The sequence below is a fragment of the Macaca mulatta genome, chromosome 5 (assembly GCF_049350105.2).
Source record: "Macaca mulatta isolate MMU2019108-1 chromosome 5, T2T-MMU8v2.0, whole genome shotgun sequence".
Classification (NCBI taxonomy): Eukaryota; Metazoa; Chordata; class Mammalia; order Primates; family Cercopithecidae; genus Macaca; species Macaca mulatta.
The window spans coordinates 38,450,605-38,476,905 of NC_133410.1; the positions used below are offsets into that span (position 1 = coordinate 38,450,605).

The 26,301-nt window shown below is 42.5% G+C and overlaps 1 protein-coding gene across 2 annotated transcripts in view; it reads left to right on the forward strand.

The window, feature by feature from the left end:
- The window catches only part of WDR19 (WD repeat domain 19), a 93,694-nt gene that overhangs the window by 57,359 nt on the left and 10,034 nt on the right, over positions 1-26,301 (forward strand). For both annotated transcript variants that reach the window (NM_001266872.1, XM_028848010.2), the window contains 12 exon segments: positions 512-652; positions 734-816; positions 1,619-1,702; positions 3,245-3,391; positions 4,005-4,129; positions 5,938-6,050; positions 7,553-7,621; positions 16,218-16,295; positions 18,159-18,255; positions 20,449-20,573; positions 23,120-23,201; positions 24,993-25,143. In NM_001266872.1, coding sequence (NP_001253801.1) covers positions 512-652; positions 734-816; positions 1,619-1,702; positions 3,245-3,391; positions 4,005-4,129; positions 5,938-6,050; positions 7,553-7,621; positions 16,218-16,295; positions 18,159-18,255; positions 20,449-20,573; positions 23,120-23,201; positions 24,993-25,143 — 1,295 coding nt within the window.

Genomic DNA, 26,301 nt, shown 5'->3' on the forward strand with positions numbered 1-26,301 from the left:
GGCGGATCACGAGGTCAGGAGATCGAGACCATCTGGCTAGCACGGTGAAACCCCGTCTCTACTAAAAAATACAAAAAATTAGCCGGGCGTGGTCGTGGGCACATGTAGTCCCAGCTACTCGGGAGGCTGAGGCAGGAGAATGGCTTGAACCCAGGAGGCGGAGCTTGCAGTGAGCAGAGATCACGCCACTGCACTCCAGCCTGGACAACAGAGCGAGACTCCATCTCAAAAAAAAAGAAAAGGAAAAGGTCAAGATATATGAGGGATAGTAAAAATTTGGTCTTAAGCATGAAGTTGATCTAGGCTTTCACAGAACAAAATATAATTTTGTAATAGCTGGTTTTTTTAAAAAAAAGACCCAAGTGTTATTTTAAAATCATGAGACTTCCCTGAAAAGATAAAAGTAAACCATAACCTTTGGACTCATTTTAGAGTTAAATTCATTGTTCTTTCTTAAACACATGGTGTTAAGTTAGAATCTGATTTGTTAGTATTTGCCTTGTGATTGCAGGAACATGATGAAGCTTGTCTGGCTGGAGTGGCCCAGATGTCCATAAGAATGGGAGACATACGTCGAGGGGTTAACCAAGCCCTCAAGCATCCCAGCAGGGTCCTTAAAAGAGACTGTGGAGCCATATTGGAGAATATGAAGGTCCTCTTTTGTCTGCATCAATATTCATATGGTCTTTTGTACATAATAACTTAGTATTTTAATAATCCTGTCTTATTTTAGCAATTTTCAGAAGCAGCCCAGCTGTATGAAAAAGGTCTCTACTATGACAAAGCAGCATCTGTTTACATCCGCTCTAAGAATTGGTAAGAGCTGCCTGCGGTTTGTTTCTGAACAGGATTGGAAATGAATGTGCCTCTGGGGTCTCCCCACTTGCCTCCTTGCAATGCTTTCTCCCTGTCCATTCTGTTCCCCTATCTAGACCTGCCCTTCATCTCTTTTGTTCTCCTTAGATAAGTTCATATTAATAGTTCTTTTTCCAAAGAATAGCACATTCTCCTGGTTTGGTGTGGAGAAATCCTTAGTAGGAAAAAACAAAAACCCCCTTGTCCTAACAGAGTTAATGGACTAACCATTTTCCTACCCTTGGGGGTGGGAGTGGAGTGGGTGTTAGGAGAAACAGCAATTAAATCAGCTTTTACCCATAGGAGCCAAGATTTTCTTTTCTTTTTTTTTTTTCTTTTTTTTTTTTTCTTTGAGACAGAGTCTCACTCTGTTGCTCAGGCTGGAGCGCAGTGGCACGATCTCAGCTCACTGCAACCTCCACCTCCTGGGTTCTAGCAATTCTCTGCCTCAGCCTCCTGAGTAGCTGGGATTACAGACATGCCGCCACTATGCTTGGCTAATTTTTGTACTTTATTTTTCTAGTAGAGACAGGATTTCACCATGTTGTCCAGGCTGGTCTTGAACCCCTGAACTCAGGTGATCTGCCCGCCTCACCCTTCCAAAGTGCTGGGATTACAGGCTACTGCATCCTGCCAGGAACCAAGATTTTTGAAAGATAGTAATAACTGTTTTTTGCATCCTAAAACCTAACATTTGGTTATAGCAGGCTACTTTTGGAGTGAACATGGTACTCATATTGTTCTCCTGGACCTACTTTTCCAGGGCAAAAGTTGGTGATCTTCTGCCCCACGTTTCTTCTCCTAAGATCCATTTGCAGTATGCCAAAGCCAAGGAAGCAGATGGAAGGTTTGTACACTTTCTCAAATTTATACCGATTTAAAGTAATATAAGCTTTACAAATTAACCATTGATATTTGCAACCCTGTAAGAAAGGCAAAGTAGAGAAACACAGAAAACACCTTTATTTAATCCTTTGTTGGCCTGAAGTGCCAGACTATTAAAATCTTCCTGTACCTCATATATCTCAGTGTTTCTTTTATATACTCCAATATAGATTAATATCTCTTTTTATTTGAGGGTTTTATAGTGGAAGTTGAAATTTTGATATAATATGGCATGAAAATAAAGTGATTGTTATTTTATTAAGGAGGATTATTATTGTATAAATCACAGATGCAGGGGGAAAAAAAAGTGAAGAAACATGAATTCCACACATACAGCTGCTTGCTGAAGCCACATAGGGCTGCTTGTTTAAGCTTGTTTAAGCTGCTTAACTATCCATTGCTATATTTTAACTGTATTTAAAAATTTATAACTCTATTGTAGTACAGTTAAAATATAGCAATGGATAGTTAATATCCTAAACATACAAAGATCTCCCACTACTTAATACAAGAAACTCAAAGACACTAATAGGAAAATGGGCTAAAGACAAGAACACAAGTGCCAGAGGAGGAAATACAATTATGAAATTGCATTTGATGTAAACATGAAAAGGTTCTACCTCACTAATAGTAATTAAATTAAGGCAACCTGCCATATTTGGAAATACTTATTTTAAACTAATAACCATGTTGTCAAAATATGCTTATATGTACACAACCAATAGAAATGTAACTTTTGGGCTGGGCATGGTGGCTTACACCTGGAATCCCTGCACTTTGGGAGGCCAAGGCAGGAGGATCACTTGAGGCCAGGAGTTTGAGGACAGCCTGGGCAACAGAGAGAGAGCCCATCTCTACAACAAGTTTAAAAATAAAAAAAAAAAATTTTTAAAGAAGTGTAACTTTCTATAGCCTCTGGAAATTAACTTGGAAATATCTACTAAGAAACTTTTAAAGGAGATTTAATACCCTGCACTTTTAGAAAAGTAGCTTTAGGAAATAGAGATATACACCGAATGTCTTGTTGAAATGGAGGGAGCTGAGAGCCGGTCAGGAACTGAAGAGGGGTCCTGAGCTCTATCTGGAGGTCAACACAAAGGTACGAGCTTTGTGACTGAGGATATGTAAAGGTTTTATATATCACCATGAAGCTGTATCTATAATTGTGAAAAAAATCTACACTTTCTATGTTTTCTATATTACTATTATAATCTTCCTACTTAAAAGGAAAAAAAAAAAGCAGTAAAATGTAAAAAAATATATGGCTTTGATTCAGATGGGAAAATACAATTTAATATTGATATTTTACTGCTCATTTATCAAATTCCTAAAAAGAACATTTTAGTGGGATGGTTCCTGGTATTTTTCTGTTAAAGGAAAAAGAAGTTCAGGAAAAATAAGCAGTCACCATCAATAACATGAAAAAGTGTCCTAAACACTTATCAACATTTTCTCCCCAGATTGACAGTGTTAAAAAAAGTTTATCTGAGCTATGTTTTTACAGATACAAAGAAGCTGTTGTGGCTTATGAGAATGCAAAACAATGGCAAAGTGTAATCCGCATCTATCTGGATCACCTCAATAATCCTGAAAAAGCTGTCAGTATTGTTAGAGAGACCCAGTCTCCGGATGGAGCCAAAATGGTAGCCAGGTAACATAATACATTAATATTTTTGGACTTTCAAAAACTAACCATAAAAGTAAGCCTCCACCTTCTATCATCAAATATATTAATTCAAAAGGAATATTTAGTCTTTATTTTTTTTATCAGGTCTAAGTATTTAAATTCAAAGGCTGTTGTGGTCAGCAGACAAGAGTATGTCTTTCAAGTGTAAGCATATAATATAGAACTGCATGCTGGGTGTGGTGGCTCACACTTGTAATCCCAGCACTTTGGGAGACCAAGATGGATGGATCACCTGAGATCAGGAGTTCAAGACCAGCCTGGCCAACATGGTGAACCCCATCTCTACTGAAAATACAAAAAATTAGCTGGGTGTCGTGGTGCATGCCTGTAGTTCCAGCTACTTGGGAGGCTGAGGCAGGAAAATCGCTTGAACCCAGGAGGCGGAGGCTGCAGTGAGCCGAGATTGCACCACTGCACTCCAGCCTGGGTGACAGAGTGAGACTCCATTTCAAAAAAAAAAGAACTGCAATTTATCTAATAAATTTTGATTTTTAAATGGTTTCCCCTGGTTGAAAAATTTTATAAATCACAAACTCATATAAGAGTCTAGCTAATTAAAGAAAGTACTTTGCTTCAGGTTTTTTCTACAGCTTGGTGACTATGGGTCTGCCATCCAGTTTCTTGTCATGTCCAAATGTAACAATGAAGCTTTCACACTGGCTCAGCAACACAACAAAATGGAAATCTATGCAGATATTATTGGTAAATATCATTTTTTCCCTAGTTCTCTTCAAGATGTTTATCATAAAAACACTTTGTCGCTTATGATCTAATTATCAGATTGGTATACATACAAGAATGCACTTGGTGTAAATGTTTATCATTTATACATAGACACACATGTATCTATGTTATGTGTTGGATTTAAAGATCCCTGCTACTTCAAGGTGAGATGGTATTGTTAAAAAGGACTATTTTAAAAAATTAAGGATCTTTCTGTGTGAATTCCAAGAGAGGCTAGATTTCCCAAATCCTGCTATTTATCAGCCAGTAGTAAATCAAAGATTTCAAAATGAAGGTGATAGAAAATGCAGGATGATTTTTGAAAATGTAAATATTTTCATTTAAAAATCGAGTTACAAATGATGAAGAGTGATATACCCAAGATGTGTTTTTCAAAGATTTGGACAGTCCAAAGGAGAATTTGATATTCTGGGAATGCCTGCTTAGAGGTTTTCTTCTCATGTTTGCAATTATTTTTAGAAACTACTGAAATAATTTTCAAATTTTCATTTCATGGACCATACGTAATGTTGTTTGTGTTTTGTTTTGTTTTATTGTGCTAAAATATATATAACATAAAATTTCCATTTAAAAGTGTACAATTTAGTACATTCATTCACGTTGTTATGTGGCCATCACCACTGTCCATCTCTAAAACTTTTTCATCATCCCAGACTTTCTCTGTACCCATTAAATAATAATTCCCCATTGCCCTCTTTTCCCTAGACCCTGGTAAGCACGATTTTACTTTCTGTATCTATGAATTTGACTATTCATGGTACCTCATATAAGTGGAATCATAAAATATTTGTTCTTTTGTGTTATTTTGTTTTTTATAATTCACAAAATGACCATAAGAATTGATGTTAGGATTCACAAGAAAATATTTATTTCAGTCTTCAAGGAAACAAATTAGGTAAAAGCTTCTTGGGATGCTTTGGCTTCCCAAATGACTTCTTGTGAAGTCATTAAGATAATTAGAGAAAATAGAGTTAAAAAAAAAAAAAGGAAGTACAGATAGGCAACTTTAGAATTGCCAATGCTTAACTTGACAGATGACATTTCTGTCCTAATGTTACCACCACCATTTCACTAAAGCAATTTTTCTAAGTTTATAAGAACATGATTTGTCTTATATCAGGTATGTATATTAAGGGTGTGTGTGTGTGCCTCCTCCCACCTTCAAAACACACACATACTTTTGCCCACTTTGCTTTATGCCTTTCTCTTATAAACCCCCTTTTCCCCCAGCTGGAGGCACAGGGTGGTTGTTATACTTTAGTATTCTATTGGGCCCCAACTCCCATAGGTAAATGTAAACAATGAATTGGAATTCCAGCAGCTTTGGGGGTCCTTCTTCCTCTATGCTTAATGTATTTAAGCCCCAAGCCAAAGGAAAAACAGTCATATCTTTAACCAGCATCTACTGGCTACTCGAATGTCATCTTCCCTACTTGTCTGACAAATATACAGACTATTGTTTAAACCAGGCATTGCTGAGAGGGATGGATTCCATTTGTATTGCTAACAAAAACCTTATAATTTCCTCTCCTGGATCATATTTAGAGTTAAAAAAAAAAAAGATGGAACAGAGTCAATATTTGGGGTAATTGTGATAGGTATGTTTTGTGACGAAAACAGACATTAATAATTACATTGATGTTTGCTGTTAGGAGTTTTTAATCACCTATTTTTAGATCACTCATTCTTAGATTTTATTTTCAGGTTAGCAATAAAGGGTAAACAAATTTTGCTCAGATATTTTACTCAGTAAACTTCTGTTACAGGTTCTGAAGACACTACTAATGAAGACTATCAAAGCATTGCCTTATACTTTGAAGGAGAAAAGAGATATCTTCAGGCTGGAAAATTCTTCTTGCTGTGTGGCCAATATTCACGAGTTAGTATTTGCCAAGAAAATATACACTGACTACGCAGGAATAATTGTAGGAAATATATGTAAATGCCAGTAACTCCCACTCAGATTTGAAATCTCAGAGCTAACTCTGAAATCTTCCTCTCCCTCCCACACCCAGTCACAGCCTTCCTTTGTAATACCTCTCACATCTGTCACTTTCATTCTAACTACCATCAACTCAGTCCAGGCCCACATGACCTTGCTTCTGATTATTGCAGTAGTTTCTTATTTTTCCTGTTTTTAGTTTATCCACCTTTAGAGTTTGTCATCCTTCACTTTGTTCCCCAAATAATAGTTGCTTTCATTGTTACAGAGTCCCTTGGCCTAAGGCAGGGGTTACAGTGTCCAAAGAAGGGACATGATAAGTGAAGCTATGGGGTAATGCTGTGCATTGTTCATGTGACAGGGTAGGGACTACTGAACGGCACATATCTTAAGAAGCCAGCTGTTGCTCACCTCCATAGAATTGTTGTTTTTTAGGAATCCAGGCCCTGTAGTGCCAGATCATATGATTTTTTCAAGAGAAACGGAAGCTTGGGGCTGCCAGTTTTGAAATATGTGCCCCAATATTTATAGAATACCTCACTGGCCAAAAAAAACATGTCTGTGTGTGAATTCAGCCTACAGGCCACCACCAATTTGTTGTTGCTGGCTCTTAGATAAAGTCCAAACTCCTTTGCTGGCACTTAAGAGAATTTCCATAGTTTGACCAACCAGCCAGAACTCCCTAATCTGGCACCCAGCTGTTTCCATAGAAGAGTCCCACACTCCTCTGACAGCCAGGACTTCATCCATCCTGTTCTCCATGTGGGTGCCTCTCTGCTCCCTACGCCACCTACCACAAACCTATTCGTCCTTCAAGTGACACCTTCAGGATCATCTCCATGCCAAACCATCTTTTCTTCCTCAGAGCACCTATAAAAGAAAGAAAAAAAAAACACTGACAATCCAGTCCATTTGTCTTTTTATAGTTGTAAATTTCTTCCTAAGTGTGGTGTTATGCTGTGCAGGAATTAGACAATTATGACTTAAAATATTTGGTCTCTTATATTATCATCGTATCACACAGATCTTCCTGGTAAGATTGTACATAACACAGAAAAGAGGGGCCGTGCCATACCATTCCTGGTATTCTCCACGGGATCTAGCGAAGTCCCACATTCATAGTAGCAGGTTGTCAGTAACTATTTGTTGAAAGAATAAATGAATGAAAATAATTAAATCTTCCTACTGAAAAGGGCACATTTTGCCTTTTCATTTCATCAGGACTAGATTCTTCAGAGGGTTAACTGGGTCCTTCCATTTTTTAAACTATACCCAACTTTTAAGGATATATTTAAGATCCAACACTGTGCGAGCCCCTGGTTGAGATGAAGATACTTTCACAGACTGTAATTACTTTGTGTAAAAGCTGTGTGAAAGCTTTGTTTTCCCTAATGTGAAAATATTCTGAAAATGTTTAATTGCTATAATTCTCTTTTCAGGCACTTAAACACTTCCTGAAATGCCCAAGCTCAGAAGACAATGTGGCAATAGAAATGGCAATTGAAACTGTAAGTACACTTTGACTGAAACTTTCAAGAATGCCAATTTTTAAAAAAACTTCTTGAAGAAAATTTTAAATATATGCAGAAGTAGACCAAACAGTATAACAAACCCCTACATACCCATCATGTAGCTTCAACAGCTGTCAGTGCATAGACAGCCTCATTGTATTCATACCCTCACCCTCTTTCCTGGGTGTTTTTTTTTTTTTAAGTAAATCGCAGTCACCGTATCATTTCACTTGTGAATACAATATCTCTGTCTAAAAGATAAGAAACTTTGGATTTTCTTTTAGGTGTAACTTGAGTACAGTAAAGTTCACAAATCCTAAGTGTACAACTGGATTAGTTTTTTCCTCTGTGCATACCTGTGTAACCCCCACCCAGATCAAGATATAGAACATTTCCAGCTACCGAAAGTCTCCCTCATGTCATCCCCCAGTCAATATCCCCCACCAAAGGTAACCACAATCACGCATGTGTACGCTTGTGTCCAGTTTCAGTCAGCATTATGTATGCAAATGTGTCCGTTTATGTTACAGCACATAGCAATAGGTCATTCTTTTTTTTTTTTTTTTTTTTTTTTGAGACAGAGTTTCGCTCTTTTGCCCAGGCAAGAGAGCTGTGGCGTGATCTCGGCTCACTGCAACGTCCAACTTCCAGTTTCAAGCGATTCTCCTGTCTCAGCCGCCCGAGTAGCTGGGATTACAGGTGCCTGCCACCATGCCCAGCTAGTTTTTGTATTTTTAGTAGAGATGGGGTTTCACCATGTTGGCCAGGCTGGTCTCGAACTCCTGACCTCGTGATCTGCCCACCTCAGCCTCCCAAAGTGCTGGGATTACAGGCATGAGCCACTGCGTCCAGCTCAGCAATAGGTCATTCTTCATTGCTGTGTAGTATTCTACTATATGACTGTACCACAGTTTATTTACCCCTTACTCTGTTAATGGACTTTTGAGTTGTCTCCAGTTTGGCCATATTATGAATAAAGCTGCCATAAAGCTGTTCATGTCTTTTGGTTAACAAAAGCCCTCAGTTTTACTGGGTATATATCCAGGAGTAGAATCATTAGGTCATAGTATTCTAAATACAGGTCTTTTTGTCAGATATATGTTGCAAAAATCTTCAAAGGCATGGCTTGCCTTTCTGTTCTCTTGATGAGCAGAAATTCTTAACTTTTAATAAAGTTCAACTCATGAGTCTTTTATAGTTAGTGCTTTTTGGTCCAATTAAGAAATTTTAAGCTGGGTGCAGTGGATCACTTGAGGTCAGGAGTTCAAGACCAGCCTGGCCAACATAGTGAAACCCCATCTCTACTAAAAATACAAAAATTAGCTGGGCATAGTGGCGGGCACCTGTAATCCCAGCTACTTTGGAGGCTGAAGCAGGAGAATCACTTGAACCTGGGAGGCAGAGATTGTAGTGGGCCGAGACTGTGCCATTGCCCTCCAGCCTGGGCAACAAGAACGAAACTTCATCTCAAAAAAAAAAAAAAAAGAAAAGAAATCTCTGCCTATCCCATGGTCATGAAAATATTTCCCTTATGTTTTCTTCTAGTAGTTTGTTCTATCTGTCTCATTTAGGCTTATGCCCATCCCGAATTAATTAGGTATATGGTATAAGGTAGGGGTCAAGGATATTTCTTTTCAATGTGGATATCCTGTTGACCCAGCACCATTTATCAAAATACCATCTTTTCCACCACTGAATTGCCACAGAGCATTTGTCATAAATGAAATGACATGAAATTACCATGTAGTGTGAATCTGGTTTGGGATCTTCTAGTCTTTTCCTTTAGTCTGTCCTTGTACCAATACTCCATTGTCCTGATTACTGTATGTATTGTATATTATAATCTTTCTGTTTCTGTGGATTTGCCTATTCTAGACATTTCATATAAATGGAACCATATAATATGTGGCCTTTTGTGCCTGCTTCTCTCATTTAGCACCATGTTTTCAAGGCTCTTCCATGTTGTAGCACGTGACAAGAATTCATGTCTTCTTATGGCTGAATAATATTCCATTGTATGAATATACCACACATTGTTTATTCATCAGTTATTGGGCATTTGTTGCTTCTTCTTTTTGGCTATTATGAGTAATACTGCTATTAACATTTGTGTGCAAGTTTTCATGTGGACATGTGTTTTCATTTCTCTTAAGTGTATTACTCTTAAGTGTATTAGGAGTGGAATTGCTAGGCCATATGTAAACCCTATGTTTAACATTTTGAGAAACCATCCAACTGTTTCCCAAAGCGGCTGACCACTTATATTCCAACAGGCACTGTGTGAGGGTTCCAGTTTTTCTAATAGCAATTCCTTGATATTGTCAACTATCTAGTTAGGGTTCGAATTTCTTCAACTCTTGCATAAATGCTTTCATACAGTTGTGTTAGTTCACCTCAGTATCAAGACAAGCCTCATGTATTACATTTAGTTTATATGGGCCTTAAGTCTCTTTTAATCTCCCTTCCCCTCCCTTCTCTCCTTTTCTCTCTCTCTCTCTTCAACTCTATCTATATCTCCTAAACACCGCCCGCACACGCATACTTGCTATTTATTTGTTAAGAAAATGGGTCATTTATCCTGAGGAATTTCTGATATTTTGATTTAGCTAATTACATCCTTGTGGTATAATTACCCTGTATTTCCCACTCACTAGTAGTTAAATCTAGATACTTGATCAGATATAGATGACATTTCTGTAAAAGCAACTTCATAGATGGTACCGTGTACTTCCTATTATCATCACAGCAGTAGGGCCATATCTTTTTTTTTTTTTCTGTTTTGTTTTGTTTTTTTTTTTTGAGACAGAGTCTCACTTTGTCACCCAAGCTGGAGTTCAGTGGTGCAATCTTAGCTCACCGCAACCTCTGCCTCCTGGGTTCAAGTGATTCTCCTGCCTCAGCCTCCCCAATAGCTGAGATTACAGATGTGTGCTACCATACCCAACTAATTTTTTTGTATTTTTAGTAGAGACAGTGTTTCACCATGTTGGGCAGGCTGGTCTCAAAATCCTAACCTCAAATGCTCTGCCCACCTTGGCCTCCCAAAGTGCTGGGATTAAAGGCATGAGCCACCACACCCAGCCTAGTAGGGCCATATCTTAAATCATACTTGGGCTGCCATAACAAAATACCATAGTCTGGGTGACTTCGGGAGTTTGAGAAGTCAAGATCAAGGTGCTGGTAATTTGGTTCCTGATGAGGGCTCTCTTCCTGACTTGCAGACAGCAGCCTTCTCACTGTGTCCTCACGTGGCCTTTCCTATACATGTATGCAAGGAGAGAGATTTCTCTCCCTTCCTCTTAAGGCTACAATCTAATCTTAATTACCTCCCAGAGGCTCCATTACCAAATACCATTACATAAAGGTTGGGGCTTTAACAGATGAATTTGGGGTATGTGGGGGACACAAACACTCAGTTCATAGTAGCCCATATTTTTGTGGTCTTTTGTTGTTGTTGTTGTTGCCCTGGCTGGAGTGCAGTGGCATGATCTTGGTTCACTGCAAACCCCACCTCCTGGGTTCAAGTGATTCTCCTGCCTCAACCTCCTGAGTAGTTGGGACTACAGGTGCCCACCCAGCTCCTATGGTTAAAAAAATGAACCACACCGGGCTATTTTTCTTTTTTTCTATTTTTTAGTAGAGACGGATGTTATACCATGTTGGCCAGGCTGTTCTCAAACTCCTGACCTCCAGTGATCCACGCACCTTGGCCTCCGAAAGTGTTGGGATTACAGGGGAGAGCCACCGCACCCAGCCTGGTCTCTCTTTTTATGGTGTTAAGATTGATTATTGGGTGTAGGTGTGGTCAACCTGATCAATCTGTGATAAGCTTTTCCATCAACTTGTCACCTAATGATTTCAACAACCATTGATGATTATTACTTAGATAGGGGTATCCAATCTTTTGACTTCCCTGGGCCACATTGGAAGAAGAAGAAGACTTGCCTTTAATTAATAAGTCCAGAAGGACTCTGATTTGGGTAGTTCAAGTGTCCATTGCAAGATTAATCAACTGGTGGCCACAGGGATGGAATATCATGCCTGGGCAAATTGGGTCAAATTCCCACCACTAGACAAAGTTCAGTAGCCATGGAGATGGGGTCTCTTAAGACACGGAATTTCCACTGAAACTCCATGGTTGAAGTGAAGCAGAAGCATCTCTCAGAAGAGTTGAAGGAATGAGTATTAGACAAAATTACGGATGTCCCTTGCAGCTGTCAAATTTCTCTCCTTTCATTAGTATTCTGTAATCCCACAATACTTCCTCAATGTTGTATTTCTAATGGATTTTGTTAAATTTTATTAAGGTCAAGGACATGTAGTCAGTAAAACCAACATATTTATACTTATTGCTGGGATTACTTCATTCAGACAAGTCCATTCTGAATTTTACTACTGGATTTTTTTTCAGGTGCAGCTGCAAATCATTTTATTCTTAAGCTGCAAAACCTCTCGTGGTTCCCCATTGCCTCCACAATTTATTCCCAAATTATCCTTCATGGATCATAAAATCTTAGAAATACCTGGAAGTGAACCAGTCTAACCTCCTTCATTTTACTGATGGGGAAACCGAGGTACCAGAAGATGATATGACTAACCTACAGACACCCAAATAGAAAGTAATCGATATGGGACTAAAACCAACGCTTTCTTTCCTTCCCACTTACCTCTTACACTCCTCTAGGTCAGCAGCCTGTGCTACAACTAAATTGGCCACTTTTTTTTTTTTTACCCCCTTTTGAGACATGGTCTCTGTCTGTTGCCCAGGTGGCATGATCACAGCTCACTGCAGCCTCGACCTCCTGGGTTCAAGCAATTCTCCCACCTTAGCCACCCAAGTAGCTGGGACTACAGACATGCCACCACACCTGGCTAATTTTATATTTTTTGTAGAGATGGGTTTTTGCTGTGTTGTCCTGGCTGGTCTTGAACTCCTAGGCTTAAGTGATCCTCCCACCTTGGCCTCCCAAAGTGCTGTGATTACATGTGTGAGCACAGTGGCCAGCCTTAAACTGCCCTCTTTTATTTGAATAGTTCAGGGTTCCCCTTCCTTCGTTCCTTCACTCTTGCGCCTTACACCTAAAACACCCCTACCCCTGCACCTCTGCCTCTCATACTCCTACCCAATAAGCCTTTCCTAAACCGTCCTCGAGATGACATTTCACCCTCCCTAGAATGGTCTAAGTACTTTGAACGTCACTTACCGCTATAGTAACTCCCTTCAGATTCACAAGTTCCTCAAGGTCCAGAACCCATCTCTTCATAGAGTGTTCAGCACGTGGCAGTCACTCAATTAATATTTGTTGAATCGAGCACATGTTGGTCCCTAGCTCAGTGAAAACAGGTGATAACAAGTTTCCTTCCCAGTCTTCCATTTCTTTCTTTCTTTCTTTCTCGGGGACCTTCCCCTGGGAGAAAAAAAAAATCACTTTTACTCATGACTTGCATTTTCTCACAATGTGCGCGCTCTTTCACCTGCTGATTCGCAGCCAGAAGCCACACCCCTGAATTATCGGGTTCACCGTCAAAATGCTTGTGCTTCACCCACCCCCACCCCTCCCCATCCTCGACACCTCAAGGCTTTGAAACACCTCCTTGGTTTATGGATGGGGAAGGGAAGTATGAGACCCCTCACTGGGAGATGATGGGGAAGGTGGGGCTCACTGGTGTCCCTCAGGTGAGTTGGGAGAGTCCTCCTTACCTCCTTGCACTCAGCTTCTGCCTTCCCCACTCCATGAACTTGCTTGAAAAGGTCCCCACAGATCTCTCACTTGCTAAATATAGAAGTCTCGTGTCAGTCTTCACCCTACTCCATGTTACAGTAACATTTTACCCTATTATACTACATCTTTCTGGACGTTTTTCCCCTCAGAACACTGCATCTTCTGTTCTCCACTTCCTTCTCAGATGGTCCCTTCTCAGCCTCCTTCCCTGGCCCCTCTGCCCCTTCAATGCAAGCGCCCCTCAGCATTCCATCCACACCCTGCCATGAGTTGCCTTTGCCTGGCCGCATCTATTCCCTGCTGGCTCTCCTGTCTGCCTGTCTGTCCTGACACTTCGAGTATGCTCCACTCTCCCTGGGGACAGCTGCCATTATTGCTGGTGACAAAAACAATAGGGACAGCCGGGCATGGTGGCTCACAGCTGTAATCCCAGCACTTTGGGAGGGCGAGGTGGGCGGATCACCTGAGGTCGGGAGTTCGAGACCAGCCTGACCAATGTGGAGAAACCCCATCTCTACTAAAAATATAAAATTAGCCGGGAGTAGTGGCATATGCCTGTAATCCCAGCTACTCAGGAGGCTGAGCAGGAGAATCACTTGAACCTGGGATGCGGAGGTTGTGGTGAGCAGAGATCACGCCATTGCACTCCAGCCTAGGCAACAAGAATGAAACTCCCGTCTAAAAAAAAAAAAAAAATAGGGACACCTATCGAGTGCTGACCCTGCCAGTGGGGTGGCCACATTTTGCATACGTAATAGTGAAAATTACTCAGTGCTTCTCTGAAATTTAACATTAACTGGGAATGCTGTATTTTTGTTGTCTGTATTTGACAATCCTGTCTACTTGGCACCTGTTCAAGCCGCGTACGTGTATTGACTTATTTAATCCTCACAGCAGTTCTGTGAGTTAGGTGCTATTACTGCCCACGTTGAGGCCCCAAGAGTAACCTGCCCAAGATCACACAGGTCTCAAGTAGTGTCACTCAATTGACCCCCAGCAGGCTGGCTCCAGAGCCTTTGCTTTAACCATTTCTCTGTCCTGGCTTATTCACCCAAAGCCATCCACAGAAGCCATCAAGAGAACAAGCTCTATCATTTATGTCCCAACATCCCTGTTTTACCGAAGTGGCAAGAGCAGAGGTGACACAGATTGGTGAAAGCCTAGCTTTTGCCCTGACGGTGACCACAGGCAGGGCAGTGTGCAGAAATCCTGCAGCCTGAGAGCCTCTGCACCTGCAGGTTCAGGGCCATCTCTCTCTTACTCAAGTCTGCTGATTGCACCCTTCCTGTACCGGACAGATAACTTGCAGACTTGTCCTCATACCTCCCCTGAGGTGTAGCAAGCAAGGCCATGTGTTGCTGAGTCCCTAGTGATCATTTCCTCCATTGTCTGGTGGTTTTCTCATGGTAATGTCATTACCATGACAAGACTGTTCAGTGTTCCTTCCCCTAAGTTGAGCTCCAGGTGTGTTTTTGGCTCACTCCTTTTTAATAGACACAGAAGTCTGAAGCCTCCTAATTTTGTCAGTAATTCCCTAGTACTCCCCCTAAATTCCTGACCTCACACATTCTGTTCCTATTAAACTCATACATGCCCATCCTACAATGTGGTACATAATTTTTCCGGTTCAACACCACCCAATACTTCAATGATTTAACTCACCTTTATGGAGATGAATTTTTTTTCTTCTTTTTTTTTGAGACAAAGTCTCACGCCATCACCCAGGCTGGAGTGCAAGGGCACGATCTCGGCTCACTGCAACCTTCGCCTACCAGGCTCAAGCCGATTCTCATGCCTCAGCCTCCCAAGTAGCTGAGATTACAAGCATGCACTACCACACCCAGCTAATTTTTGTATTTTTAGGAGAGACAGGGTCTCATCATGTTGGCCAGACTGGTCTTGAACTCCTGGCCTCAAGTGATCCACCCGCCTCAGCCTCCCACAGTGCTGGGATTACAGGCGTGAGCCACCGTGCCGGACCTGGAGATGACTTTTAAGTAAAGATTTCTAAGCCAGCCTTCTCTCCAGAGCCGCACCCACATTTCAGCTGCTTGCCTTTATCCAGGCTTCTCTGGCTGGGACCCTCACTTCTTTACACTTTTGATGACGTGTAGTTGTGCTCAAGACCTTTTCCTCAGGGAGCCGCTGCAGAGGAGGGCACCTGGAATGATATCGTTGTGTCAGCGCTTGTGCTTAAGATGCTGTCCTCAAGGTGTCATAGTCATTTATCTTAAAGTTTTTATTAAAACATCCAAGGGCCGAGCACGGTGGCTCACGCCTGTAATCTCAGCACTTTGGGAGGCTGAGGTGAGCAGATCATGAGGTCAGGAGATCAAGACCATCCTGGCCAACATGGTGAAACCCCCGTCTCTGCTAAAAATACAAAAATTAGCTGGGTGTGGTGGCGCATGCTTGTAGTCCCAGCTACACAAGAGGCTGAGGCAGGAGAATCGCTTGAACCCAAGAGGAGGAGATCACAGTGAGCCGAGATCATGCCACTGCACTCCAGCCTGGCAACAGAGCGAGACTCCATCTCAAAAAATAGTAATAACAAATAAATAAATAAATAAATAAATAAATAAATAAATAAATAAATCCAAGAAGTACATTCTCTGTGCATGTGAAAGAAAATATGGTATTTTGATACAGCAGCTAAGAAAAGCTATAGCGTCTAAGGATAGATTTTTATTAATGGAGAATCTAGCAACAAATGAAGAAAGGCCCTGATCCTATGTCATATTTCAGGCACTTTACTATAGATACTATTAATGTTTTTTATTCCATCTCCCTAAGCAGAAGATTGTCTTTTTCTCCAGTGTTGCTCGATTTAAGATGGTGAATTTGCTGGGTCTTCCTCTCTTATTAAACAGGTTGGTCAGGCCAAAGATGAACTGCTGACCAATCAGCTGATAGACCACCTCTTGGGGGAAAACGATGGCATGCCTAAGGTACTGAACACGTGGGCTTCGTGTGCGTCCTCAGATCCCAGTTACAGTTTGATTCTGCCTGTTTTTACCCATCATGCTTTTACAACATAGACGTGAAAAATTTTCTCCCTGCCAGTAGTGTAGATAATCTAGACCAGGAGTGTCCAATCTTTTTGCTTCCCTGGGTCACATTGGAAGAAGAAGAATTGTCTTGGGCCACACATAAAATACACTAACAATAGCTGATGAACTAAAAAAAAAAAAAAAATCACAAAAAAAAGTCGTACTGTTTTTAAAAAGTTTACAAATTTGTGTTGGACTGCATTCAAAGCTGTCCAGGGCCACATGTGGCCTGCAGGCCATGGCTAGAGCAAGCTTGATCTAGACAGACCCTGCGTTTTGGAGGATAATGTATATTTACTCTTTAAAATTGGCTTTGTCACCTGTGAGATAGCCATGCCCCTCTAGATAACAATCCTCACCACATGCAATTTTTCTCAAATGTTATAATTTTGTTTACTAGAATAAACTATGAAAAAAGATCACTGACATTGAAACGATGACCTAGCACTCATCTCTAAAACTCAGAGTGTGCTTTGTTTACATTCCCAAAATTATGGAAATTAACAAAAATCAGATTAAGCATAAAGGTAGTTCTCTATAACATAAAATAGAAATAAATTGGCCAGGTGCGGTGGCTCATGCCTGTAATCCCAGCACTTTGGGAGGCAAAGGCGGGTGGATCACTTGAGGTCAGGAGTTGGAGACTAGCCTGGCCAACATGGCGAAACCCCGTCTCTACAAAAAATACAAAAATTAGCCAGGCGTGGTGGCACGCGCCTGTAGTCCTAGCTACTCAGGAGGCTGAGGCAAGAGAATTGCTTGAACCCAGGAGGCAGAGGTTGCAGTGAACTGAGAGATTGTGCCACTGCACTCCAGCCTGGGCAACAGAGTGAGACTCCATCTCAAAAAGAAAAAGTAAGAAAGAAATCATTACAAGCATATTTTCAAAATATGTGACTCACTGTGGCTTCCTACAGAATGTCCATCTTCTCCCAGTCCTGGTGAGGAGAGACTCACATACCTTTGAGAATGCCCCAGACCTCCTTCTTCCCCTTTGCTTTATGTTCAAGGACATTTGCTGGTGAAGAACTCAAGTCACTGATTGGAAGCAAGGGCAATAGCATGTCACCGCTGGAGAGGACTGTAGTGGTCCCTGAGTCCATTTTCTGCATCTTACAGATAAAGCCACAGAGACCCAGAGCAGCTCAGTTAACTCATCAAAGGATACAGGCCCTTCAGCTGCTTCAGCCACCTCCCGTGGTGTCCACTTACTCTAATAATCTGAAAACCAGCATCAGATGCTCGCAGCTGTCTAAAGTTGGAATAGGAATGGAAAATGGCCAAAGGCCAAAGAAAATTTTATAGGTCAGAGAAAATTGATATGCATATAAAAATTATTGAAAGTTTGCAAAATTCATGTGTCACGTAAGAATATCGTTTGTTTCCAAGCACATGAGAAATGGTCTGTGGACTAGGGTCAGGAATACAGACTCAGATTCTGTGGTTCAAATCCTGGCTGGCCCCCTCCTGTTGTTTCAGCTTCTCATCGGTGAAATCAGGATAACAATAGTGCCTTCTTCTCAGGGTGGGTATGAGGATTTAAATGCATTAGTATTTCTCAAGTACTTAGAATACCACCTGGCCATATTGAGCTCTGAATAAATGTTTAATAAATAAACTAATTCTTTATTCATTGAGTTTTTTAAAGCAGTATCAATTCTCAGTTACTGGCAGATGAATGTGATTCTAACTGAAATACAAAATTTAATCTCCCCTTAGCTAACGAAGAAACTAATGTTTCTATAATGGTTTATATGTCAGGATGCCAAGTACCTGTTCCGCTTGTACATGGCTCTGAAGCAATACCGAGAAGCTGCCCAGACTGCCATCATCATTGCCAGAGAAGAGCAGTCTGCAGGTGGGTCCATGATACATACGTGTTACTCCCCAAACAGGCAGCAGAATCAAGCCCCAGCCCCTTTTCTGTGTAGGAAAGAGTAGCCCCTACATTCCTAACATGGGCTTGCTTTGAACCCAAAAGACTAAAGAGATGACCATTTCTAGGTTTCAGAGGGGTTAAACAACGTACTGTCCCAGGAGACTGTATAAATGTAAGAGACTAAGACCGTCTCTTATCAAGTGCTATTTCCTCTCCTCCCCCACAGCCTCAGAGTTTCTGCCTCATGAATGATGTCTCCTGTCACCCCTCCAGCCCACAACCCCCTTCCTACAGACTCATGGCATTTTCTTCCATTCCCTGTGTTTGGCCTTAACAATATGAGACATTAGGCAATGGAGGGTAATGATGCGGTGCTGTTATGGACCTAGTTCTTTTTTTTTTTTTTTTTTTTTTTTTGAGACGGAGTCTCGCTCTGTCACCCGGGCTAGAGTGCAGTGGCGCGATCTCAGCTCACTGCAAGCTCCACCTCCCGGGTTCACGCCATTCTCCTGCCTCAGCCTCCCGAGTAGCTGGGACTACAGGCGCCTGCCACCACGCCCGGCTAATTTTTTTTTGTATTTTTTAGTAGAGACAGGGTTTCACCATGTTAGCCAGGATGGTCTCGATCTCCTGACCTCGTGATCCACCCGTCTCGGCCTCCCAAAGTGCTGGGATTACAGGCTTGAGCCACCGCGCCCAGCAGACCTAGTTCTTGATAATATGCAGAGACTGTTGATAGACTCTTCAGGATGGTCCTGCTCACATGTGCTGTCTATGCTTATTGAGTGACAGAATTAGTCTGATGTCTTCATTAATTTTTGTGAGCTGATCTTAAATCTTTATAGATGTGGACACAGTTTTGGAAAATATGCAGTCAAATAAATAATTACTTTTTTCAGCTTACATTGATCTAACAACACCTTCTTCCTGTCAGATGCGTACTAGAAGCTCAGGATACAGAGAGAACTGAGCCACAGTTCAGCCCTCAAGGTCATAATTTGATGGGAGAGACAGAAAGTAAATTCAGAGTTGTTGGACAGGGTGACAAGTGCCAGACTAGAAAGAGAAATAGGCTGAAAAGGCACAATTAAAATAAGAGCGACTGCTGGGTTACCCACAGCATCCTGAAGGTTGGAGTAGGGAGAGTTGGAGGATGGAGACGAGAGAAGGCAATGAAAGCTTTGGCTGAGTTTTAAAAGGATGGGGGAGCAGGAGACAGGGGGACTGGGAGGTGCTGGGAGCCAAAGTGCTGGGATGTGGGGAAATGGGGATGTGGGGAAGTGCTGGGATGAGGAAAACTGCTGGCAAGGCTGGAGAAGGAAGGGAGGGAAAATCAGGCCAGAAAGGAGCGCGGAGGCCAATCCTGAAGGGCACGAGTCCTCTGCTCAGGAATTTGCACTTACAGGCGTGAGTGGCGCCATTGGAGGGTTTTATGCAGGGGTGTGACCTTGAGGTGTCTGAGTGTGGATGAAGGCTTGAGGGTTTTCAAAGCATACTCTGACATCAGATGTGGGCCCAGAGCAATTCTGATGAGCACTACTGCAGAAGGAGATGGTGAGAAGCTTTCACAGTGGGCATGGGAAGCGAGGCTGGAATTGGGAGACTGAGAGACTCAGAACTCCATGGCCTGGTGGACTTCAGGGCCAGGGGGGTGCCCTGAGGAAGAGTAAGACATCAAGGAGGACACCACCATTTTTCACCAGAGGGACTGGCTAGGTGTTCATAACATCAATTAAAATAGGAACTATGGCTGGGTGCATTGGCTCACGCCTGTAATCCCACCACTTTGGGAGGCTGAGGAGGGTGGATTTCTTGAGCCTAGGAGTTTGAGACCAGCCTGGGCAACATGGTGAAAACCTTGTCTCTACAAAAAACACAAAAATTAGCCAGGCATGGGAGGATCACTTCAGCTCAGGAGGCAGAGGTTGCAGTGAACAGAGATTGTGCCCCTGCACTCCAGCCTTGGTGACAGAGCGAGACACTGTCTCTGATAGACAGACAGACAGACAGACAGACAGATAGATAGGAAATCTGCTGAGTTGCTTTGAATAAGACATTATTAAGTGATTACGAATAACAAGATTAACAAAATCCACTTGTAAGATGGGGGTCCATAGAACGTCCTCAAATTTCACCCTTTGCAGTAATGTAGTTTTACCACCTTTTTTCAAGGCAACTACCGGAATGCACACGATGTTCTTTTCAGTATGTACGCAGAACTGAAATCCCAGAAGATCAAAATTCCCTCCGAGATGGCCACCAACCTCATGATTCTGCACAGCTATATACTAGTGAAGGTGAGGCCCATGGAGTGACTTGGGACATAACCTGCCAGGTGTTTGTCCCCCATTGAGATTTTCTCCAGGCATTTTCCATTGGATTAGAGTGATTGCCTAGATCTCTGTATTGTTAAGTAACAAAACAAGATACAGAACCCTTCTACAATACGCTGCCTTGTGTGGAATGAGGCACGGGGCAGGAGGCACAGCACCAACTCCAGTGTGGGGACAGGGAGATGAGGGGGACCAGGCTTCCCCATGTGCATCTTCTTATAGTGTGGTGTGTTGTTTTGTTTTGTTTTTGAGATGGAGTCTTGCTCTGTCGCCCAGGCAGTGGCACGGTCTTGGCTCACTGCAACGTCTGCCTCCCAGGTTCAAGCAATTCTCCTGCCTCAGCCTCCCGAGTAGCTGGGATTACAGGCGCCCGCCACCACACCCGGCTAATTTTTTTGTATTTTTAGTAGAGATGGAGTTTCACTATGTTGGCCAAGCCGGTTTCAAACTCCTGACCTCCCAAAGTGCTGGGATTACAGATGTGAACCACCATGCCCTGCTTTCTTATATTGTTTTGATTTTGAAACACATAAATGTATTACCTGTGCCAGAAAAATAGATTTACTTAAAACATCTTTGTTTATCCGAAACTTGTTAATTTATTTATTTTGTGAGTGGATTTCATAAAATTCCACTGCTTTTTAAATATTGTTTAGTTTTCATCCAAATGTAAAAATAATACATGTTCACTAAGGAAGTGTAAAGAACATCAAAAATAATTTTTTAAAAATTCATCCTTTAAGTCCACCGTCCAGATATAACAATTGTTAACACTGTGTTGTATATATTCTTTGTACTTCTATAAATGCATGTTTTTTACCAAATTGGGATTATGTTTAGTTGTGTATATTGTTTTTGAAATCAGTAATTATCAATACAAACAAAAATAGATCCTGCAAACATCAAGTACTTGTATGTATAATTTACATAAATGAGGCTGGGCATGGTGGCTCACACATGTAATCCTAGTACTTTGGGAGGACGAGGGAGGAGAATCATTTAAGCCCAGGAGTTTGAGGCTGCACTGAGCTACAGTCACACCATGGCACTCCAGCCTGGGCAACAGAGCGAGACCTCAACTCTAGAAAAAGACACAATACAACTTACATAAATGTCACATATATTCATGTGTACATTTATATATATACATATCTCTGTAAAGATACAGGCAGATCCAACTGACATATTTTTTCAAATGTTCATTGATGTCACAGTACATCTTTTCATATTAATGCTAAATTGGTTCTCTGACCTGTCCACAAGAGCAGTCATGTTATGAATTATTTACATCCTAATTATTGTCTATATCAGCACTGGCCAGTAGAACTTTCTACAGTGATAGAACTATTCTATATCTGTACTTCTCAATATGGTAGCCACTAACCTGGCTGTGGAGCACTTAAAATACAGCTAGTACAGCTGATAAACTACATTTTTAATTGTATATGATTTTAATTTTTAAATGTAAGTAGCCATACATGACTAATGACTACTACATGAGACTGTACAGGTCTATAATGCTGATTCTAAGGGAAATGCATCTGGAGTTATAACTTGCAACCTCCAAGAGTACATTTCCCTTCAGAGAGTCAGGAGGACCCTTCTTCCATAAAGATGGGGGTTGGAAGGAGGAGAGTCTTTCTCAGCTGCAGACATGAGTGGTGACATCAATGTCCTGGGAGCACAGAATCTGGCAAAATGGAGCCTTTAGGAGTGCAGTGGGGGAGGGGAAACACATTGGTGGAAGATGTGGGGCAAAAATAGGAATTCCTGACAGAGGCTCTCCTGCAACAGAGCTTTCTAGCACCATAAGCCACAGGGGTGCTTCTCTCATCCTTTTCTTTTTCTCTGGCCCCAAGCGTTAGCGTCATTCCACACTCACCCTGCACATTCTCACCAAGTATCAGCAGCCCTGACCCCTCATCTGCCTGCTTCTCTCCTCCCCACTGCCTCACTTTTTAGCCTCCTTATCTCACCCCTGGATGACTGCAGTGGCTTCATGGCCTTGCCCCTGCTGACTCTCGAGGCTCACCCCATCCTAAATGCACCCCTCAATGTGTCACTGACCCTGCTGGTCCTTGCCTAGTCTGAGGCCTTCCGCCCATCATTGCCCTCTTAGCACAGACAGGGCCCCTTTCCTTTAGCAGATCATTCTCTTTCTTTCTGCCTGATTCCTGACTCACTCAGCTTTCAGGTCTTACCACAACTTGGTGAAGTTGGTCCCCCAAGAATGGCCAGTAAGAGATAGACTGGGGATTTGAACCATATCAAGTGGTCTAGGGCAAAGTCAAAAGCAGAGCATAGAGTAGGTGAGGCAGGTGAGGCCATGGAGCCAGGCAGCAGCTGTTGAAGAGAAAAAAGGGAGGGATCTCCAGTGGCATCAGCCAGGAAAGTCTACAAGGATCCCACAGTGATCCTGGGCCATAATCAAGGAGTTATTTGGGGGAACAAACCATGAATTGGGGCTAATCAATGACTATGAGAAGAGTAAAATATGTCATTTGTTTCAGATTCATGTTAAAAATGGAGATCACATGAAAGGGGCTCGCATGCTTATTCGGGTGGCCAACAACATCAGCAAATTTCCATCACGTAAGTACCACTTACCACGCCGCATGCCCCATGCCCCACGCTGGCACAGCACCCCTTGTGCAGGCTCCCCAGGCCGCATGCCCCATGCCCCACGCTGGCATGGCACCCCTTGTGCAGGCTCCCCTTGTCACTAACTCGTTTAATTATCACAGCAGCTCCGTGAAGTGGCATGTCAGGGCCCCAAGACCACTCCCAGGTTTGATGATTCTTCACTGGGAGGATTTACAAGAGTCAACACACGGTAGTACCAAAGCTGAGATTTACCACAGCAAAAGCATCTGAGGCAAAATGAGCAGAAGGATTCGCCCAAAGGCGAGCAGGTGCAGGCACGGACCTCCAAGAGTCCCTTCACAGTGGAGCACACAGGACGCAAGTTCAGTAACTCCTCCAAGACTGACTTGTACAACATGGTGAAACGTAGAGTGCCAAGAAGCTCATTAGAGACTTAGCAGCCAGGAGTTTTATTGGGGTGTGGTCGCATAGGCACCCCCTGCCTGGCATGTACCCAGTTTTCCAGGCTCCCAAAGAGCAGGTGTTCAGCATAAACCACATTGTTTGTACAAAGATTTTAGGCACGGTGAGCCACTCATCAGTTCTGGAAATGGTGGGAACCGTCTCCAAATCTATGTTCCAGATGCGAGCCAAGGGTTAGCTGTTCAAGCCTTTCCAAGGATGACAGTCTCAGGCCTGCACACACAAGTACTTTTCTGCACAAACTGGGACAAAAGAAAAGAAATAACATTTGCCCGAGATCACATTGTCAGCTAATAATAGTCTGACTCTGTGTTCACAAGCACAGTAGGGTGTTGCCTCTGAAAAGGCCCCACTATTCTTAAAGCCATGTCATGATAGCATTCTTAAATAATTAAATCCTGTCACATTGTGACAGGGATCAGCAAACTTTTTCTGTAAAGGGCCAGATGTAAAATATTTTAGACTTCGTGAGACATATGGTCTGTGTCACAACTGCTCAACTCTGCCATCTTCTCATGAATAATACATAAACCAATGGGCATGACTGTGTTTCAGTAGAGCTTTATTTTTGGACACGAATGTTAACCACATACACTTTTAACATGTCACAAAAATACTTTTGATGTTTTTTCAACCATTTAAAAATGTAAAAATCATACTTTGCTCATGGGCCATATAAAAAGTCAGAGGGCTAGATTTGGTCCATGGGTCATAATTGGCCAACCCATATTCTCTTAAGTGTATTTTTGTCGTCATCGTTACATGAAAGTCTACCATGCGGGCAAAGTGTTGGATAGGACAAGCACTCTCATGACTGCTGGTGGGAATGGAGATTGGTATGGCCTTTCCAGAAAGCAGTTTGGCAATTTGTGGTAAGAGTATTTTTTAAAAGGTCCTGTTTTTGAGCCAGTAATTCTGGGTGTCTGTCCTGAAGAAAGAATTTGATGCCTGCAGAGAGATTAGTGCATAAAGTCATTAATCCCCCTTATGCTTTTATCAGCAGTCCTGTCAGATGCAAAAAAATGTATCTAAGAGGTGTGAAAGGAAACTCACCAAAGTGTTGCCTCAAAGGATGCAGGTCCCAGCGTTACAAGGCAGAACATGGTGTAATCAAAGGAAAAGCAATTGATGGGCAGTTAGCCTGACCCCACGGCTACGTACTTTCCTCATTAAACAGATCATATCTGGTTCTTTGCAGAAAAAGCAAAGTTCAGAGGCTATGACCCTGTTTTCCTACAGAACCAGGGTGGAGTCCCGCCTGTATCACTGAGGACAGGAGACACTGTGCCCTTACTGCTCTCCCATTTTCTCTTGCAGACATTGTACCAATCCTGACGTCAACTGTGATTGAGTGCCACAGGGCAGGCCTGAAGAACTCTGCTTTCAGCTTCGCAGCTATGTTGATGAGGCCTGAATACCGCAGCAAAATAGATGCCAAATACAAAAAGAAGATCGAGGGAATGGTCAGGTAGGCAGAGACAGCTATTTCGCTATCTAATCACATTTCTCAAAGGCATTTCCCAAAATGTAGCTGCCAATGTGCGGGTTCAATAAGAAAACAGCAGGGGGCCAGGTATAGTGGCTCACGCCTATAATCCCAACACTTTGGGAGGCTGAGGTGGACGAGTCACTTGAGGTCAGGAGTTCAAGACCAGCCTGGCCAATATGATGAAACCCCATCTCTACTAAAAATACAAAAATTGGCTGGGCCTAGTAGCGCACACCTGTAGTCCCAGCTACTCAGGAGGCTGGGGCAGGAGAATCACTTGAACCTTGGAGGCGGAGGTTGCAGTGAGCCGAGATTGTGCTGTTGCACTCCAGCCTGGGCAACAGAGTGAGACTCCATGTCAAAAAAAAAAAAAAAGGCGGGCATAGCAATTAGGATTGTATTCAGCTCCAAGCAGCAGAAAACCTAACAGCAGCTTGACCAAGTCAGTATTTATTTGACTCATATGCAAGGCATCACAGTCCAGGGCTGGTGTCACTGTGCCTTGATGCCACCAGACCCAGATGCCCCTGTCTTCCAGCTTTGCCATCCATAGCATAGAGGTTTCCTCCTCATGGTGGCAAGACATCTGCCACACCCCCAGACATCACGTCTTCGTTCCAGGCAGGAAGAAGTAGGGAAATGAGAAGTCAGGGGGATCTTCTCCTTTTTGCTCAGGAAGGTACCATCCTCAGGACCTTCAATTTTCACCTCCGTGGCCAGTACTCTGCCTCACAGGACTTAAGGCTGCTAAGTGGAAACAAAGTTCTGCTGGCAAGGAGATGGAGAGAAGCAGCGAACTACGTCTGCCAAAGAGGGATAGAAAATCGTGGGCATTCTCAGTGTGAGGAACTTCCTGCTCACCAGGCCCACTGCCAGTGGAGACCCCATTTCCAAATCCTGTGCAGCCCCAAAGCCCTTAGGCACGTCCTCGCTTCAGAAAGCGTCAGTAGCCTGGTTTTTCTAAAGGAAAACTAGGAAAAAGTAGCCCTTGCATTTGGAAAAGAAAAAAGTCATTGCAGTCATGGAGTAATTCTAAACAACCACTTATTCAGAGGAGTGATGACATTTGGGGTTCCTGTTCATTACATTATGATGAGACCCAGGTCCCTGAGTCTTGACCCAGACCTTAGGCCCAGG